This window comes from Phodopus roborovskii, unplaced genomic scaffold (assembly GCF_943737965.1).
Source record: "Phodopus roborovskii unplaced genomic scaffold, PHOROB, whole genome shotgun sequence".
Lineage (NCBI taxonomy): Eukaryota > Metazoa > Chordata > Mammalia > Rodentia > Cricetidae > Phodopus > Phodopus roborovskii.
In genome coordinates, this window is record NW_026126407.1 from 8,554,894 (window position 1) to 8,576,180 (window position 21,287).

The 21,287-nt window shown below is 39.5% G+C and overlaps 1 protein-coding gene across 1 annotated transcript; it reads right to left on the reverse strand.

The window, feature by feature from the left end:
* Positions 1-17,959: 17,959 nt before the first annotated feature.
* Positions 17,960-20,908, reverse strand: LOC127218937 (olfactory receptor 1468). Its single transcript, XM_051180047.1, has 2 exons — positions 19,993-20,908; positions 17,960-17,961 (listed from the first exon to the last, which is right to left on the reverse strand). Coding segments are annotated over exons 1-2 (918 nt in total).
* Positions 20,909-21,287: the final 379 nt, after the last annotated feature.

Consider the following 21,287-nt stretch of genomic DNA (forward strand, 5'->3'; position numbering starts at 1 on the left):
CCATCCTGAATGAGGTAACCCAGTCACAAAAAGAGAAACACAGTATGTACTCACTCATATATGGATTTTAGACCTAGATCAAATGATCACCAGCCTATAATTCACATCACCAGAGGAACTAGGATACAAGTTGTATTCTAAGAGATTCATATAAAGTCCCTCACAGAACTGGGAAGGGACAAGTCCCCCAGACCTCAGGTAAAGTGGGGGAGGACAGCTAATGGAGAGAGAAGTAGGAGAAAATGAGAGGGAGGAGAGGAAGGCATGTGCGACCAGGAGGATTGAGCCTGGTTAGGAATGGAAAATAGGAAAGAGAGAGAGAGAGAGAGAGACAGAGAGAGAGACAGAGACAGAGAGAGAGAACATAAAAGAGGGAGCCAATATTGGGTTGAAGATAAAGTTGAACACAAAGAAAGGTCGAGGGAACTACAAGACTGCTCCCAACTAACAATCTCAGCTTCCGTGGAAAGGCTATCATAAATGCCCTTCCCGGAGAGTGAGATCAAGAACTAACTTCTCCATGGAGTCCTCAACTAATGCCTGTTGAAAACAGGAGCAAACACGCATACATAAACACTGAGTCCAACTAGAACCCAGAAGCAGATGGAGAGGACAAGACCATGCGGTAGAAGTACATAGAGACAGCTTACCTGAACAAGGAGGAGCTAAGGGCCACTAGACTGATAGCTGGGAAGCCAACAGGGGACTGACTCGGACCCCCCTGAATATGGGTCTCAGCCAGAAGGTCTGAGCAGTCTAAGAGACCTCAGACAGTGGAGCCAGGATGTATCCCTGGTGCACAAAAGGACTTTGCGAACATATCCCCCATGGAGGGATAACTGCCTTATTCTAGAGATAGGAGAGAAGCCCTAGTCCCTACTTCACAGGACCTGTCAGATCTACATGACCCCAACTGGATGGCATTCCCCTACATATGGTATTGTGGTGGGGGGTTGAGAGGGGAGGGTGTTTAGAGTGCATGGGAGAGGGTAGAGAGGGCAAAAGGGAGGGAAGGAGGGAGGGAGGGCTGGAGGGGAGGGAGGGAGAGGGAACTGGGATCGACATGTAAAATAATAAATTTAAAAAAAAAAAAAAAAAAAAAACGCTTTGACTCCAAAATTTAAGTTGAAGAACAAGTTACTGGGGAAAAGTATTTCTATTTTTGTTTCCACAGAAAATGAAAAGATGTGGATTCCTTCCAGACTAATGTGGTTTGATCACACCAGACCGCCTGAAACAGAGTACAAGCTAATCCTACATTCAAAACAGCTGGACAAAACAGCCCTACAGACTACAGCCAGGATATCTGAATCTTCTTCGAATCCCCCAAGACAGCGCCCCTTACCAGCAGGAAGTAGTTTGGAAAGAACGACGCCCAAATTCCCAAATATTGTGTATAAATGTTTGTTTTCATTTAATTGGACTTTGTTATATAAAATTAAATAAAAAAATAAATAAAAAAAAGAATAATAGGCATAGAGGAAGGTGAGGAAGCCCAGCCGAAAACATATTCAACAAAATCATCAAGGAAAACTTTCCAAATCTGAAGAAGAACATGCCCATGAAAGTACAAGAAGCATACCAAATCCCAAATAGGCTGGACCAAAGAAAAAAGACCCCTTGACATATAACAATCAAAACACCTAGCATACAGAATAAAGAAAGAATATTAAGAGCAGCAAAGGAAAAAGGACAGGTAACATATAAAGACAGACCTATCAAAATTACACATGACTTCTCCACGGAAACCCTCAAGGCCAGAAGGTCCTGGATAGATGTTCTAAAAGTATTAAGAGAACACGGATGCCAACCTAGGCTACTATATCCAGCAAAATTCTCGATCACTATAGATGGAGAAAACAAGATATTTAATGACAAAACCAGATTTTCCCAATACGTATCTACAAATCCAGCCCTACAGAAAGTATTGGAAGGAAAACTCCAACCCAAGGTAGGTAACTACGCCCACAAAAATGTAGGCAACAGATAATCCAACTACACCAGAAACCAAGGGTAAAGCAAAACTAATATATTCACAACACCACTGCCAACAACAAACCTAAATCAAACAAGCATCAACAATCAATGGTCCTTACTCACCCTCAACATTAATGGTCTTAACTCACCTATAAAAAGACACAGGCTAACAGAATGGATACGAAGACAGAATCCATCCTTCTGCTGCATACAAGAAACACATCTAAGCTTCAAAGATAGACATCACCTCAGGGTAAAGGGTTGGGAAAATATTTTCCAATCAAATGGAAATAAGACGCAAGCGAGCGTAGCTATCCTAATATCTAACAAGTTAGACTTCAAACCAAAATTAATCAAAAGAGATGAAGATGGTCATTTCATATTCATCGCAGGAGAAATCCATCAACACAAAGTCTCAGTTCTGAACATCTATGCCCCAAATACAAAGGCACCCACATTCGTAAAAGAAACACTACTAAAACTCAAAGCTCATATAAAACCTCACACACTTATAGTGGGAGACTTCAACACACCACTCTCACCACTAGACAGGACCACCAATCAGAAACTCAACAAAGAAACAAAAGAACTAACAGAAGTTATGTATCAACTGGGGTTAACAGACATCTATAGGACATTCCATCCAAACACAAAAGAATATACCTTATTCTCTGCTCCACATGGAACTTTCTCTAAAATCGACCATATACTAGGTGGCATAACAAACCTGAACAGATACAAGAGAATAGGAATAAGTCCCCTGTATCTTATTGGACCACTATGCTTTAAAATTGGAATTCAACAACAACACATATAGCAGAAAACCTGCAAACTCGTGGAAACTGAACAATGTGCAATTGCACCACTCCTAGGTCAAAGAAGAAATAAAGAAAGAAATTAAGGACTTTCTAAAGTTCAACGAGAATGAGCACACAACATACCTGAACTTATGGGACACCTTGAAAGCAGTGCTATGAGGGAAGTTCATTGCACTAAGTGCCAATATGAAGAAAACAGAGGATAGTCACATAAGAGAATTAACAGCACAACTGAAAGCCTTAGAACAGAGAGAAGCAAACTCACCCCATAGGAATAGACGCCAGGAAATAATCAACTTGAGGGCTGAAATCAACAAAATAGAAACCAGGAAAACAATACAAAAAATCAATGCAACAAAGAGTTGGTTTTTTGCGAAAATCAACAAGATAGACAAACCTTTATCCAAATTAACGAAAAAGCAGAGAGAGGACATGCAAATTAACAAAATCAGAAACGAAAAGGGGAACATAACAACAGACACAGAGGAAATCCAGACAATTTTCAGGTCATACCTTGAAAATCTGTATTCCACAAAAATTGAAAATTCAAAGGGAATGGATAAATTTCTGGATAACTATCACTTACCAAAATTAAATCAAGAACAGACAAACAACTTAAATAGACCTATAACCCACAATGAAATAGAAGCAGTCATCGAAAGCCTTCCAACCAAAAAAAGTTCAGGGCCAGATGGATTCAGTGCAGAATTCTACCAGACATTCAAGGAAGAACTAATACCACTACTCCTCAAACTATTCCACAAGATAGAAACAGAGGGTTCATTGCCAAACTCTTTTTATGAGGCCACAATAACCTTGGTACCCAAGCCTCACAAAGACACAGCTAAGAAAGAAAACTACAGACCAATATCCCTGATGAACATCAGTGCAAAAATACTCAATAAAATACTGGCAAACCAAATTCAAGAATACATCAGAGAAATCATCCGCCATGACCAAGTAGGCTTCATCCCTGGAATGCAGGGATGGTTTAACATGCGAAAATCTATCAACGTGATCCACCATATAAACAAACTGAAAAAGAAAAACCATATGATCATCTCCCTAGATGCGGAAAAAGCCTTCGACAAAATTCAACACCCTTTCATGATAAAGGTCTTGGAGAGGTCAGGGATAACAGGAACATAACTAAACATAATAAGAGCAATATACAGCAAACCAACTGCCAACATCAAACTGAATGGAGAGAAACTTAAGGCGATTCCTCTAAAATCAGGAACAAGACAAGGCTGCCCTCTCTCTCCATATCTCTTCAATATTGTTCTAGAAGTTCTAGCTAATGCTATAAGACAACAAAAGAAGATCAAGGGGGTCCAAATTGGAAAGGAAGAAGTCAAACTGTCTCTATTTGCCGATGATATGATAGTTTACATAAGTGACCCAATAAACTCTACCATGGAACTCCTACAGTTGATAAACACCTTCAGCAAATTAGCAGGATACAAGATAAACTCAAAAAAATCAGTAGCCCTACTTTTTCAGCAGAGAAAGAAATCAGAGAAACATTACCCTTTACAATAGCCACAAGCAACATAAATTATGTATTTATTTAATTTAAAAATATTCCTTTTATTGGTTTAGATAATAACATAAATTACATAATTTCTCCCTTCTCTAAGCATTCCCAAATACAGAAATATAACAAGCTCATTCTGTATAGTGCCAAGTCAAGTGACCAACTTATTAATGTGTGGACAAAGGTGAGGTCATTGTCCAAAGCAGATAAACACCTTCAGCAAACTAGCAGGATACAAGATAAACTCAAAAAAAATCAGTAGCCCTACTTTATTCAGATGACAAAGGAGCTGAGAAAGAAATCAGAGAAACATCACCCTTTACAATAGCCACAAACAACATAAAGTATCTTGGGGTAATGCTTACCAAACAAGTGAAAGACCTATATAAGAAGAACTTTGTGGCTCTAAAGAAAGAAATTAAAGAAGATAGCAGAAAATGGAAAGACCATGTTGTTGGATAGGTAGGATAAATATAGTAAAAATGGCAATCTTGCCAAAAAGCAATCTACAGATTCAATGCAATCCCCATTAAAATCCCAGCACAATTCTTCACCGACCTTGAAAGGATAATAATCAACTTTATATGGAAAAAACAAAAGACCCAGGATAGCCAAAACAACCCTATACAATAAAAGAACTTCAGGAAGCATCACCATTCCTGACTTTAAGCTCTATTACAGAGCTATAGTTCTGAAAACAGCCTGGTATTGGCACAAAAAATAGACAGGTAGACCAATGGAATCTAATCGAAAATCCTGACATTAACCCACACAACCTATGAACACCTAATTTTTAACAAAAAAAAAAAAAACTAAAAGTATATATACAATGGGAGGAGGAAAGCATCTTCAACAAATGATGCTGGCATAATTGGATGATGGTGTGTAAAAGACTGCAGTTAGACCCATGTCTATCACCCTGCACAAAACTCAAGTCCAAATGGATCAAAGAACTCAACATAAACCTAGCCACACTGAACCTCTTAGAAGAGAACGTGGGAGGTACTCTTGAACAAATTGGTACAGGAGACAGCTTCATGAACATAACTTCAGGAGCACAAACACTGAGATCAACAATTAATAAATGGGATCTCCTCAAACTGTGAAGCTTCTGTTAGGCAAAGGACACAGTTGACAAGATTAAACGGCAGCCCACAGACTGGGAAAAGATTTTTACCAGTTCTACATCGGACAGAGGGCTGATCTCCAAAATATACAAAGAACTCAAACTAATCAACAAAACACCAAATAACTCTATTAAAAAATGGGGTATAGAACTGAATAGAAATCTCTTAATAGAGGAAATCAAAAGGGTGAAAGACACTTAAAGTGCTCAACATCCTTAGCTATCAGGGAAATCAAATCAAAACAACTCTGAGATACCATCTTACTCATGCCAGAATGGCTAAAATTAGAAACACTCATGACAACTCATGCTGGGGAGGATGTGGAGAAAGGGGAACACTCCTCCACTGCTGGTGGAAGTGCAAACTTGTACAGCCATTTTGGAGATCAGTATGGCGGGTTCCTTAGGAAAATGGGAATCAGTCTACCAGAGGACCCGGCAATCCCCCTCTGAGGCATATACCCAAATGATCCACATCCATGCAACAAAGACATGTGCTCAACTATGTTCATAGCAGCATTATTTGTAAGAGCAAGAACCTGGAAGCAACCTAGATGCCCCTCATCTGAAGAATGGATAAAGATGTGGCACATTTACCCAATGGAATACTACTCTGGGGGGGGGGGAACAATGGAATCTTGAAATTCGCAGGCAAATGGATGGAACTTGAAGAAACCATCCTGAATGAGGTAACCCAGTCACAAAAAGAGGAACATGATATGTACTTACTCTTACATGGATTTTAAGCCAGAGCAAAGGATCACCAGCCTATAATTCACACTGCCAGAGAAACTAGGATAAAAGGAGGATTCTAAGAGATTCATATAAGATCCCTCACTGAAGGGGAAAGGGACAAGATCTCCTGAGCATATGGGGGTGGGGGGGGCAGCGAGTGGAGAGGGAACCAGGAGAAAGAGAAGGGGAGGAGAGGAAAGCACATGGGACTAGGAAGATTGAGTCAGGGGAGCAATAGACGAGAGAAGAGAAAGAGAGAGACCATAAAAGAGGGAGCCATTATAGGTTTCAAGAGAAAACTGAGCCTAGAAAAATGTCCAGAGACCTACAAGACCGACCCCAACTAACAATTAGAGTGGGAAGGCTACCCTGAATTCCCTTCCCTGATAATGAGACTGACCACTAACTTATCCACCATCATAGCGCCCTCGTCTGGTAGCAAACACCCACAACTAAACACTGAGCTGAACTAGAATCCAGATGCAGAGAGGGAGGACAAGACCAGGTTACAGAAACACATAGAGATAGCTAACCTTAACAAGGAGGAGCTATCGGGCCCCCCAACTCATAGCTGGGAATCCAGCATGGAACTGACTCAGACCTCCTGAACATGGGTCTCAGCTAGAAGGCCTGGACAGTCTAAGGGACCTCAGACAGTGGAATCAGGATGTATCCCTGGTGTACAAAAAGATATTGGGAGCACATCCCCCATGGAGGGATACTCCCTTAATCTAGAGACAGGAGGGAAGGCCTAGTCCCTATTACAAATGACTTGACAGATTTAGATGACCCTCCTAGAAGGAATCACCCTACATGTGGAGTGGGGAGGGGGGGGAGATGGGAGAGGAAGGTGGCCTGGGAGTCATAAGAGGGTGGGAGAGAGGGAAAGAGGGAGGGAGGAAGGGAGGGAGAGGGAACTGGGATTGGTATATAAAATAAAAATAAATTTAAAAAATTTACAAAAGCAAAAAAAAAAAAAAAAAAAAAAAAAAACTTGCAGGCCAGTCAGAGGAACTTGCGACTAGAAACTTAGAAACTGCATTCACTCCCCCTCCTGCTATGGAATGTCAGTTCCCTGCACTGTGGCAGAAGTTTTTACTTAGTGTTTTATTCCCACCTAATGTACCAGCTGCTCAAGTGCTCACTGTCCATCAGAAACTCTTAAAGGAGGTCTATCTCCTCCTACTACTCTTCTCCTTCTTTTCTTTTTCTTTTTTTTAATTTTCAACTTTTTCTTGTGTGCTAAAACAGGCCTCACATTGAAATGCCAAAATGTGGGGCTTTTTTTTTTTTTTTTTTTTTTTGGTACTCTTTGCTCTTTTGGAGCCTGTCTCCAAGCTCACAAATGAATTCACAAAGACTTATTCTTCCCTATGAATATCTAGACTTAGCTTGGTTTATTTCTGGCCAGCTTTTTTTAACTTAAATTGTCCCATCAATCTTTTGCTTCTGGGCCTTTACCTTTCTATATACCTTTCCTTACTTCTTACTCTGTGGCCTGCTGTGTAGATGGGTTGCTGGCCCCTGGAGTTCTCTTCTCCTCCTTTCCTTCCTGCTCCTCTTTTTTTTTTTTTTTTTGCTGCTCCCCCTATGTCTTCTGCTGTTTACTCTCTCTACATGCCAGCCCTGCCTATCCTTTCTCCTATTAAAGAGCCATTCAGCTATTTAGTAGACCAAGCAGGTGTTTTAGACAAGCAAAGTAACACAAATTCACAGAGTTAAATGAATGCAACATAAAAGAAGGCAAAACATCTTTGTATCATTAAACAAATGTTCCACAGCATAAACAAATGTAACACACCTTCAACTAATATTCCACAACATGGATGTGAGCAGAGTTTCTCTATATTTGTTGTCTGTGCTTGGGGCTAAGGCATAGGTAGAAGCCTATATATCATCTCAGAATCAATAGCTTGGAACCATGTAGCTTTTGACATTGTGTTACAGCATTACTAGTGTAACTTCTGACACATGGAAAACATTAAGCTAACAAACACACTATGATTTATTCTAAATAGACAACCAAGTAACCTGGTATGTGTGGATGCAGTGAGACACCCATGTGATTCATTGATAATGAGATATGAGCTACTAATTTGATAGGTGATTTGGGGAGAAAGGAAGGAATAAAGAAAAATTTAAACTTAGTTTCAGTTTGTCTCCACATATTCATGTCAGGTGCCTCAGAAATACAAGAGGAAATTTAAGGCTTTTAAGGCACATGAGAAGCTCCTCCCTTGAAGAGACACAACTGAGTGCAGTTGCTGGACTTTTAACCTTACCAATGCTATTTAATCTAACCATACTAACAGTTTTTGCACTAGATATGACCTTCCAGTGTTGCAGTTAGGAAAGCATCTATAAATTTTATAAGCTATATTGATGGGAGATGTCATTCTGTAAGAATGTTTTTTGTATTGGTTAATGAATAAAGCACTGTTGGCCAATAGGAAAGCAAGATGGGCAGGAATAGGAGACTAGGAGGAGAGAGGAAGTAGTAGGGAGGAGATTCAACATGGAGGCGGAGAGAGTAGAACACCTGGCCCTCTCTATGGTAAGATGAGACCACATGGAAATACTTAGATTAATAGAAATGGGTTAATATTTAAGACAGAGCTAGCCAATAAGAAATGATAGTTAGAGGCTAACAGCTTTATATCTAATACAGTACCTCTGTGTGTTACTTGGGGCTGGTACAGCTGTGGGACCAGGGCAGTGGGAAAAAAACTGCTCATAACAATATTACTTATCTCAGACTGGAGCTTCCCTAGGAAATGAAGAGCACACACTTCTGATATCGAGGCAGTTAGGAAGAATCACAAAGAACAAGGACACTGCTTGCAGATGGTACCACTGATCAACACCTGAGTTCCAGGGGTTCAGTAATAAATCTCTCATTTTACTCATATGGTACCTGTTTACTTCTCAGTCTGAACTGCACATGACCATGATAAAAGGCTTAGATTCAGTCATAGAGTCAAAATTTAGATGTGAAATGCCTGTTCATCGTCATATGTTCTGATTCTGAATAGTAAGTCTTGTGTGGGCTCAAAATTCTACACTAAATGTTCAAACTTTGCATTTGGTGCTGCTGATTCTGCTAACCTTGGAGCTGATAAGTTACACATAGAGCTCACTTTTAAAGCTGCAGATTTTCACACTATTTCCCAATAATTGTGTTTATAATCTCTTCCATGGGGTTATCTAGGCTTTTGTAAGTCCCTTAAATATCACTGCCATGAGGACCAAAATTCAGCAGATTGGGGGGAATCTGTGGAGTCAGTGGACTAATTACTCAATTGACATTTCTTTTTTATTATTATTATTTTATTTAATTTAATTTTATATAACAAAGTCCAATTAAATGAAAACAAATATTTATACACAATATTTGGGAATTTGGGCGTCGTTCTTTCCAAACTACTTCCTGCTGGTAAGGGGCGCTGTCTTGGGGGGATTCGAAGAAGATTCAGATATCCTGGCTGTAGTCTGTAGGGCTGTTTGTCCAGCTGTTTTGAATGCAGGATTAGCTTGTACTCTATTTCAGGCAGTCTGGCGTGAACAAACCACATTAGTCTGGAAGGAATCCACATCTTTTCATTTTCTGTGGAAACAAAATAGAAATCCTTTTCCCCAGTAACTTGTCCTTCAACTTAAATTTTGGAGTCAAAGCATTTTTTTTATTTAATTTATTATTTTACATGTCGATCCTCAATTGACATTTCTATCAGAGAGAGTAAAACTTAATTCTCTGGGGCTGGCAAGAGGTGGAGGTGCTAAACTTAACTCTCTGGGGACAGCAAAAAAATGGAAACACACACACACACACACACACACACACACACACACATACACATACACCTCCAACATGTCAGGATCTCACCTAGGGTGACTGCTTGCAGTTGAAAGCCTTCAACAGGTCAAAGATCAAGCTAACTACTGAACAGACACACAAAGACTTTTCTAAGGACTTAAGTGATGGGGGATGTCTTTCTGCATATATGTGTCTCTTATTGGTTGATAACTAAATCACTGGCCAATAGCCAGGAGAGGCAGTAAGATGGGTGGGGCTAGGAGATGAGAGTTCTAGGAAAGGCAGGCAGAGAGAGACCAAAGGAGATGTCATGTAAAGACCAGGAAGACAGGACATGCCAGGCATACTCTAGCAAGATAAGAACGTGTGGGAATACTTAGATTAATAGAAATGGATTAGTAACTAAGACAGAACTAGCCAATAAGAAGCCCTAGCCATTGGCGAACAGTTTGTAATTAATATAAGTCTTTGTGTGCTTATATGGGGGCTGAAGTGGCAGCGGGACCTGGCAGAACAAGAAAACTCAGCAACACTGAAGCTTAGTCCTTCATTTTATTATTCTCACTGTTGCTTGTTCTACTATGTTTTTGTTCTGTGTTTCTATGCTGATGTTTCCCATCAGTCTCTCTTGATGTCTTCCTTCTAACTAACTTTACTTTTTCTCTTACAGTTTACATACACCAGCAAAATATTTCAAGCAGTATAAAAATTACAATGTGGTTACAATCTATTTTTAGGCGAATGATTACAATGGATACAATTAACACACGGCATTTTTCCATATCCTTTACATGATTAAACAATTTACATATTACAGGTGAAAATTTCATTCTCCCAAAAACCCTCATGCATTCATATCCAAGCAACTTTTTACAGATTAACAGAGTATTTTATAGACTAGCTAAATTATTTTTCAAAACCGGTGATTTTGCTGGCCAACTGCATTTTGTGGTTACAAAGAAAACACCAATCATTTTATTATTTACCTCAAGAAGAAAAATCATAAGAAATCTTAAAAGAATCACAAATCTAAACTTTTATATGTGGAAGAGAACCAGTCATCATCTCTATTTTAAATCCTCAGGGTATATATGCACATCATGAATAGTGTGCATGCGTGCATGCGTGCGTGCGTGTGTGCGTGTGTGTGTGTGTGTGTATATATGTATATATATATATATATATATATATATATATATATATATATATATGTCAGGAAGCTAAGGGCAGAAATAGGCACAAGGAATTAATCATCACCCTTGATCACCAACCCTTCCTAGTAAGAAAGGTACATAGTCAGGCTACTATTGTTCCTACTCCCTGACCTCAAAGAATCCCTCTCACAGCTATTAAAGGAATGGCCTTATAAAATTTAAAATTATTTTCAAGATTTTATACCTCAAAAGCACAAACAAAAACTTCTTGACCTAACAATAATTCCTATTTAAAGCTTTGTTTTAACTATGATGCACACTGAAACCCATGAAAACATCTCTCAATGTTAAGATTAAAAGAACTTGAGCTAATTTAGCTTCTGGGACTCAATTCTTTTTAATTATTACCCTAAGCCACAGTCCATATAGCTCCATAAGAGAAACTATCTGTGTGACATTTCATTGTTCTTATTTTCTACCCTTTGCAGCCTCTGCATTATCAGGGTGGGAGCAAGAGCATATTTTTACTTTTACCTATATTAATTTTCCCACTAAGCTAACCCCCATCATAATCCCCTAATACATTCATGGAAGACCCTCAGTCACCAAAATCCTATTTAAACAATTATAGTATAAAATCATTGACTCAGTTAAACACAACAACTTAGGAGGAAATCATCTTCATAATAATCCACAGGTAAAAATGCCAAGTAGAATGGGGTGTTTCCATGAGATAATCACACTACATTAAAGGTATCTCTTCACACTCATTCATAGCATGCCTGACATCAGAGAAAAATGGCAGTGGAAAACATGCAAAGACAGCAGTAGCAAGAGACTTACTTGGGCCAAGGCTCAAGAGGTCCTTGATTTACCCATCAGTTCCTTGCAAGCTGCTGGCCTGATCCCCTGAAGTGAATTGCCACATGCTGTTCCTCTGACATGGGCTTGGGTATTTAAATAATCTGATATATGATTATATAAAAAGAACATCTGTATAAAATACCTACCTCAAAGGACTGTCACGATGTTGAAATGATATAATCTTGTCATAGCACATTGCATCAGAATATTTCTGCAATGTGGAAAACACCTTACAAAGCATAGAGATGGAACTGGAAAAAAAAATGTTTTCCCAGAATATCAAGAGACCTGGGAGATTAAGACCTTACAGTTAGGAACATGAGGAAGGACCTCACTCATTTACCTTCTGGCCCACTTACTCAGAATGTCTCAGGGTGACTCCAGGGCTCTAGTCAAAGATCCTGTTCCCATTTATTCAGTATAGGCATAAGAGGAACAACCACTGTAGTCATCACCTGTGTCTCTATCATCCCTGCTCATATTTCTCATTCTGCTCATACCTGGGCCTAAGGGGCTCTCTCTGCATCCCAGGGGAGTCTAGATCCTGGAGGAACTCATTAAACAAGACTAAATAATTAGTCAAGACCTCTCTAGGACAAATTCTCTTGGAGTCCTGTAGCATTGACTGATTAGTCTCTGATCATGTGTTATTGTACTTTAGGGGGCATGGGATAGTGAGCAGCTCACTGAGAGAAGCTTACTCATTGTGTGTCTAGGGAATCAGCAGTAGTCCTGTATCTGGGGAGAATAATTTGAGAGACCCTAAAATAAACATGGACATTACTGTGAAGACTCTAAAGTATCTTAGGAATATTACAGCTTAAGCTCTATCCTGTGAACAAAAATCTATCAGTGGTCTTTGAATGCCACTGTGAGAGACACATATTTCAGAAATATTTCAAGGGTAGCAGAATCTTTCATTGCAACCAAACTCCCCATAAACATATTCCAGGTAAGAGAGAAACTTTCACTACAAGGACCCAAGCAAATAAAGACACAAAGGAAGGGCAGGAATGAGAGAAAAGAGAGACTCTACCACACTGTATTCAATTATTCCTCCAGCCAAAATAGGAAAAGAAAATGGATTTTTATCTTATTCAGGTAATTCGAGCTTCTCTAGGAAAATTATCCTAACCAGTCTTCTTAGATACCTTCTCAGCCAGGTGGGGGTGGAGCACACCTTTAATACAGCACTGGAAAGGCAGAGGCAGGCAGATCTTTGTGAGTTCAAAGCCAGCCTAGTCCACAAAGCAAGTTCTAGGACAGGCTCCAAAGCTACACAGAGAAACCCTGTCTTGAAACACCAAAAAACAAAAACCTTCTCAGTGTCAGCTTTTCCATTTCATCGTGAGATTTTATTTAATATTTGCATTGCCCTAGTCTATACTTATCCTGTGTCCCATAATCATCATTTCAACTAAAATTGGCCTTCATTCTTCAGGAATTGAATCATCAATGATACTGCCTTTGTTGGATTGTTAGAATAGCTACCATTGACTTGCTCACACAAAAAGAAAAAAAGACATTATGACTGTCTTTATTCTCTTAATTTCTCTGATTCTTTTAGTTGTGAATTGTCATTCCTTTGTCTGTACTACCATAATTTACCCATTAACTTGACAAAGAACATCTCAGTTTCTACTAGTTTGGGTAATTATGGATGAAGATGATATAAATAAAATTCCTGGAAATTAGACGTAATCTTTTTCCTCACTGTGTACAGGAAGGAATTTTTCCTTGTTAGCTATGATTAAATTGCCTCAGGCGGTGGAGAAATTCTTTCTTTCTTTTGGTTCAGAGACATAAAGAGCCCACAATTTGTTAACCAGCAGTCTGTCCACTAGAGTAGAGCCAGTGAGTCATCTGTTTAGAAATGTTCTTTTCTTTAAAATGTTATCAAATACTTCTTATGGAATATCAGATTCTCATCTGTCCTCTCTTAATTCAGACACATCTGTGGCAACAAGTTCTGCAGACTTCAACCTGTTCCACATAGAACAGAGGTCCTTGGCCATCCTAGCACTGTGACCCTTTAATACGGTTCTTCATGTTGTGGTGACCCACAATCATAAAATTATTTCCATTGCTACAACTGTAATGTTGCTACTATTATGGTTCATAATGTACATACTTTTGGTGATAGAAGTTAGACAATAGGGTAGTGAATCACAGGTTAAGAACCGCTGATGTAGATTGTGGCATGATTATCTCAGGCCTGTTTTCCTGTTTGTGTGCCCTAGCATTGGGTTTCCATAAGTGATGGGAGATGTCATTCTGTAAATATGTTTCTCATACTGGTTAATGAATAAAGCACTGTTAAGCACTGTTGGCCAATAGGAAAGGGAGATAGGAGGGACTAGGAGACAAGGAGGAAAGAGGAAGTAATAAGGAGGAGTCAACATGGAGAGTATGGAGAGAGCAAGACGCCAGCCAGCTCTTCGGTAAGATGAGACCATGTGGAAATACATAGATTAACAGAAATGTGCTAATACTTAAGACAGAGCTAGTGGATAAGAAACAAGTAACTGGCCAACATCATTATACAGAGTCTCTGTAAGTTAATTGGGGCTGGTGCGGGGGTGGGACAAGACCAGCGACGGGAGGAAAAACCCTACTCCTTACACATAAGTAAACTGAAAGTCACACCTTCATAACCTGAAACTATAGGAAAGTTAATGCCTATGGATCTACCCTTAAATGTGGATGCTAGATGCTAATTCTTTTTAATTATTAACCTAAGTCACTCTTGATCGTGGTCAAATAAGCTACCCTATAAATTGGTTTCCCTTTTCCCTATTTAATGCATCCTATCTCTCACTTCTCCCAACTGGATAGAGTCACAGATAATGCAACAGGAAATGAGACTTTACTCAGTATCTGCTTTTAAGTTTCACAGGTAAAACAGAATGAAGCTTTTCAGACTGATAGATGCCTCACAAGTTGTTTTGGCATTCATGGAGGAAATAAAACTGCTTAGAGTTTAGACCTTTTTTCCTGTTGTTAAAACATTTTAGGAGGCATTAGACCACAGCACTTTGTCTAACTTCCATCCTGTAAACCAAGAAAAGAGATCAGCTGGAATATGACTGTAGAGTCCATTCGAAAAGCAATGACAGAAAAAGACAAAGATGGAGCAGCAGAACACATCGATGAGAAGGGAATGCAATGAACCAAAAATGAAAAGCACAGAGTGGTTTGAGGCATCACTCCTGAATGGTCATTATGACTTAAAGCTATAGTAGGCAGACATCTTTTAAATCCTACTTAAAGTTTTCCTGAATTTTAACCAAAAAATAAATGAGTGGAATACAATAGGCTTAATTCTTTAAGTCCATCCAAGACTTCATGGACAGCACAAATTGCAGTCCATAGGATTCTAAAAAAGGACACTAAGTTGGATGAATGAGAAATTGGTAATCTCAGAGGAATTGGGCAAAGGAATGAATATGATCAAAAATATAATGTATGAAATTCTCAACAAATAAAAACATTTTCTAAACAAATGAAGTAACTAAATAACCTTCATATAGTAACAAGTTCAGAATAATACTTAAAACAATACTCATATCCATCTTGCTACTAATAGTGTGAGTGCCTCCAGCATTGTCCTTTGAAATCTGATGTTTTGGAGACTACCACAGATGTATTATCCCATGTTAAAGAATTGCCTATACCTAAGATAGAGTTTTCAGCCCTTTGGCTAAAATCGAGTATATGAAGTATGTATTTCTGTCTGTTGCAATGAGCATTTTTACCTGAAGCGGTTCTTCAAATTTAGCAAATGTAAAGCACAGCTCAATAAAACTTAAAAATTAAAAATATCTAGCTACGATTCTTATATCAAATCTATGAGAAAAGGCTTATTTTTATTTAAAAAAAAAGAAGTGAAATACAGAAAATAAGGCATGATTTTTAAAAAAAAAAAGCCATGTAAGTGGTAAATTAATAACAGCAAACACTTCAGTTTATACTGTATAACTCCCTTTGTCATTATTTACATTTCATTCACTGCTTTAGTATGATACTTCATCTCAGCATCCACAATTGTAACAAATGCTTGGAAAGTCTTTTGTTCAGAAGCAGATGCTGGTCTAACAGAAACACACTTGAAAGTGTCCTTGTCTGGACACACCTGTGAACTCAGCCCCTGATCAGTCTTGGAAGTTCACAATTCTGTTTTTCAAAACATAAAAATTAAAAATTATTTATTGCTTCATTTATAAGTCAATATCTAATTAAGCATGAATCACACCAAATGATATGTTTCTCAGTGTTGCTAACAAGATAACTAGGCATGTCACAGAGGAATGGCCCTAGCCCTAATAGGACTTCTTATAAACTAGCAAGAAATTGCTTCCTGAAAATTTTATCAATCCCTCCATAATGGCTCATGAATTATAAACTCTTTTTGATATAAGGATTTGTATTGCAATGGCTGTTGTAATTTAAGAAAAGAAGCATGCAAGAGAAAGACACCATGCAACAGGGTTTGTTCAAGCATAGAGTTTGTTTTTTGTTTTAATTAGGGAAAAGGATCATAAAAAGGGGAAAGGGAAGAGGGACAGAGAGAGAAAAGAGGAGGAGGAGAGAGAGAGGGAGAGATGGGAACAGACAGAGTGAGGGAGAGAAAGAAAGATAGAAAAAAGAATGGGAGGTGGGCAGGGTCCTTTTAAAGGGGAACATAGTGAGGATGCACAGGTGGTGCTGGTAATGGTTGCAGCTGAGGGCATATCCTGTCAGTATCCCAAGGACAGGCCACAACAGAAACCTGAACACTAACAATGTTCTTTCCTCTTGTTATTATATGAATATATATGTTCCAATACACATGTACATACATATACATGTGTATATATACATATATATTCCTAAATATAACCTGCTCAGCCTGTGTTGTGTTACTATGTGTTTTCAGGGCTGACTATTTGGTATTGGTGTGCTCCTCCCTGAGGAAGACTCTTTCTCCCACTCTCAGGATTCCTTAGTTAGCAGTAGTTATTTGCCTATAGTTGAGGCCTTGTATGTTTTCCTCTGTCCAGTTTGGCATGTTTGTTACTGCTGTCTTTGTTCATGTTTAGGCAGTCATGTTGATGAGACTTCTGAGATTTACTTGAAGACATAATCTCACAGAAATCTCCCTAATGCTTTGACTCTTAGAATACCAGTACATACACATACACACGTGCACGTGTACAGAGAGAGAGAGAATGTTCTCTGAGCCTTAAGTGGGGAAATTGTTTTGGAAATGTATCCATTGGGACCATGCTCCACAACTCTGCATTTTGACTGATTATTATAGTCTAAAGTCTCTGTCTGTTACAAAGAGAGGTTTCCTTGATGGAAGGTGAAGACTGTGCTTATCTGCAAGTATAAGGACAAATATTTCAGGTGTAATTGGGGACTGTGTTAGTTTAGTAATGTAGTGGTTGTCAGTTAGGATATTACAATGGGACTCACCCTCCCCCAAGTTCTGGGATCACTGTCATGCACCACCATGCTCAGCTTGAGGCTTGGCTTTTCTGTTGCTATGATAGAATGCCATAACTAGAAGCAACTTATAAAAGGAAGAATGCACTTAACCTTATAGTTCCAAAGGAATAAGACTCCATCATGGCAAGAAAGCAGCAGTAGCAAGAAACAGAGAGCTCTTGTCTTCAAGCACAAGCAAAAGGTTTTAACTGGAAGTGCTATGTAGCTTTAACATCTCAAAGCTTCCTCCAGCAAAGGTACACCAACATCCCCAAACAGCATCACTCCCTGAGGGCTAAGAGGTTAGATATACAAGTCTATGAGGAATATTTTCCTTCAAACCACCACATTCCACTCTCTGGCATCTTCACACTCATCACCTTATGGCAATGCAAACTTCATTTTATCCGATTTAAGAATTCCCATAGTCTTTGACAATCTCAACATTATGTAAAAGTCTAAAGTCTCTATTGATAGTCAAGGCAATCTCTTAGTCATAACCCTCTATAAAATCAAAATCCAATTACATACATCTAACATACAACAGAACAGACATATAACAGAACATTATCATTCCAAGCAGAAAATTTGAACATAGTGGGGAAATATTGGATCAAAGCAAGACTGCAACTCGATAGGGAAAACTCCAAACCATGCAGGTCCTTGTCTGGTGTGAAAAGGCCAATATGGATGGCACCATTCCCCCAACTTCCCTGCCCGATACATCTCAATCTAATACCTGTCTCACTCTCACTCTCCCTCTCCTCCCCCTCTGTCTCTCCTCCCTCTCCCTGGCAGGTTTTACTCCCAGTATGTAGCTCTCCTTCCCAGGTGTCTCTTGGCTCTGACATCTCCAACTTCTTGGTGTATTCACTACAACCCAGGCTTTATTTCCACAGCTTCATGCAATGGATTCTCACAGCCTTCACACAGTGATTCCTTTGCCACATGCTGCCTGGCCTCATCAATTCTGAAACTGTTACTGTCTGGGGGTCTTAAATGGGTTTGTTTTCTTTGCCAACTGAAGAATTAAAAGTCAAGAAAAAACTTCAAGCTCTACAGGTAACAGCAGAGAAACCTCAAATACCAGAGATTGCAGCAGACAAAAGCAGAAGACTTTTACTGGGGGTGAGGAAACACACACATACAGCAGGCACATAGAGAAAAGGACCCCCAACAAAGTAGAAGTGTTTGCTCTGGAAGCCAAAATCCAGGCATTTCTCCAGGACCCAAGATTTTTGCTTCTCTGAAGGGTCTCCTCCCCTAATTTAGGGTTTGTCAGTTTGAAGAAAGGAAGGATAGCTGATTGGTCCACAACTGTTGTGCAAAAAGGCCATGCTTATACCTTAAATTTGGTAAGCCAATCCATCAGCAGGAGGCCTCCTCAGAAGAGGAAAAGCCCAAAAGGTCTTTGTTTTCCATTGCCAGGATTTATCTCAATCAGAGCAATGAGGAAGAAGCCAACAGTCTTGGAAGTTCACAGTCTTTATTGCCTAGTCATGATGCTTTCCCTGTCTTCCTATCAAGAAACCGATCTAATCCCTAGATCCTCATAACAACATGCATAATATAACATACACCAAAGCATCCCATTGTAGTCTACAAATATGTAAAATTATCTGTTGGTAGAGGCCAGAAGGAGTAGGAAGAAAGAAGAATAGGGAGAGGTTAATTGATGGCCTTACATTGTAGCTAGATAGGAATAAGATCAGTGTTCTATTTAGTCATCAGGTGCCTATAACCAGAATATACTATATGTCTCTGTCTTAGTTAGGCTTTCTATTGCTGTGAAGAGACACTATGACCATGGAATATATTTAATTGGGGTGGCTTTCAAACACTTTCAAAGGCTCTGTTCTCTATCATGATAGGGATCATGGCAGCACACAAGCAGTCATGGTACTGGAAAGGTAGCTGTGAGTCCTATATCTTGCAGACAACAGGAAGTCATTGGAGACACTAGGTAGTATCATAATCGTGGAAAACCTCAAAGTCTGCCCCTGCAGTGATGCACTTTCACCAATAAGGCTATAACCACTCCAACAAAGCCACACTTCCTAGTCTCTTAGCTGTGACCCCTATGAGATTATAGGGGTCAATTACATTCAAACTACCACTATTTCCAAAATCAGATGCTTTTCAGTATTTCAGCATAAGGAAATGATATATACAGAATTGGAAATAATGATCTATTGGTAGAAGTGCTTGGTGAATGAGAATCAGACCAGAGATTAGATCCCCAAAGGTCATATAAAAAAGGTATGGCCATGTGCCTGTGACTCCACACCATGTGGAATAGAAACAGAAAAACTACCTAATTCCATGTTTAACTTTTACTTCCACTGTTTTAATCCCAGGCAGATGTATAGTATTTCATTTTAACAAAAATTTCCCTAGTAAAAAAAAGCAATCAACAATAATATTGATATCAATTACATACTGCATAAATGATCTCAATAATTACCATCATGTGCAATCATTCCATAATTTCTTCTTACAAAATACTCTGTACAGAGCCCCCTTCATGTCTTTGTTCCTCAGGCTATAGATGAAGGGGTTCAACATGGGAGTCACCACTGTGTACATCATGCCCATGACAGTCTCCTTCACAGTAGAACTATTGGCAGATGGGCATAAGTACAGACCGATGACTGTCCCATAGAACAGTGACACCACAGACAGGTGGGAGCCACAGGTGGAGAAGGCCTTATGGATACCTCGAGCAGAAGGAACCTTGAGAATAGAGGAGACGATTCGTGCATAGGACACAACGATGAGCACAAATGGAATGACAAGAATAAGACCTCCAGTGATAAATATCACCAACTCATTAACATGGGTGTCAGAGCAGGATAGCTTCAGCAGAGCAGACATGTCACAGAAAAAGTGAGGGATCACATTGTCCTCACAGAATGACAATCCGGCCATGAGCAGGGTGTGCAGCATGGCATGGAATGTGGTCAGCACCCAGGACAGCACCACCAGACTCACACAGAGCCTAGGACTCATGATGCTGGTGTAATGAAGGGGGAAGCAGATGGCCACATAGCGGTCATAGGCCATGGCCACAAGGAGGAAGCTCTCAAGGTCTCCAAAGAGCAAGAAAAAGTACATTTGTGCCAGGCAGCCTGCATAGGGGATGGAGGGTACTTGGCTCTGCATGTTCTGCAGCAGTTTGGGCATTGTGACAGAGGAGAAGCAGAGGTCAGAGAAGGACAAGTTGCTGAGAAAGAAGTACATGGGTGTGTGGAGATGGGAGTCCAGTAGAATAAGGATGATGATGATGAGGTTCCCCAGGACAGTGGTGAGGTACATGGCCAGGAACAGGGCATAGAACAGGTGCTGGTGCTGTGGAGGGATGGGCAGGCCCAGGAGGAGGAATTGGGAGATGACAGTGTGGTTCCCTTCTGTCATGCTGCGTCACCAGAATCTTTAAGAGAAAAGTTTAAAAGTCCATTAAGTACAAATAAGACTGAACACATTTCTATGATATACAATCTGTTAAATGTTCTTCAATAATTTATTGCATCCTCAAAAACTGAAAGATATAGGTAAATTTCTTTCATTTGTTTGTGTTTCTGACACAGAGCCATTCTACTTAGCCTTGGCTGACCTGGAGCTCCCTGTGGTGGGCAGGATGACCTTTTAGTCCTCATGTTCTGCTTTCAACACAGGACTAAAAGGTCATCCTGCCCACCACAGTTGCCATTCCTGCTGCCTAGTAACATCTTCTCTATGCTGCCATTTCACCGGACTTTCTTAGGAGGAAATTATCTTCATAATAATCCACAGG

Bases quoted from the DNA above. Each gene is read 5' to 3' on its own strand.
- LOC127218937 (XM_051180047.1), bottom strand. From the start codon at position 20,908: ATGACAGAAGGGAACCACACTGTCATCTCCCAATTCCTCCTCCTGGGC.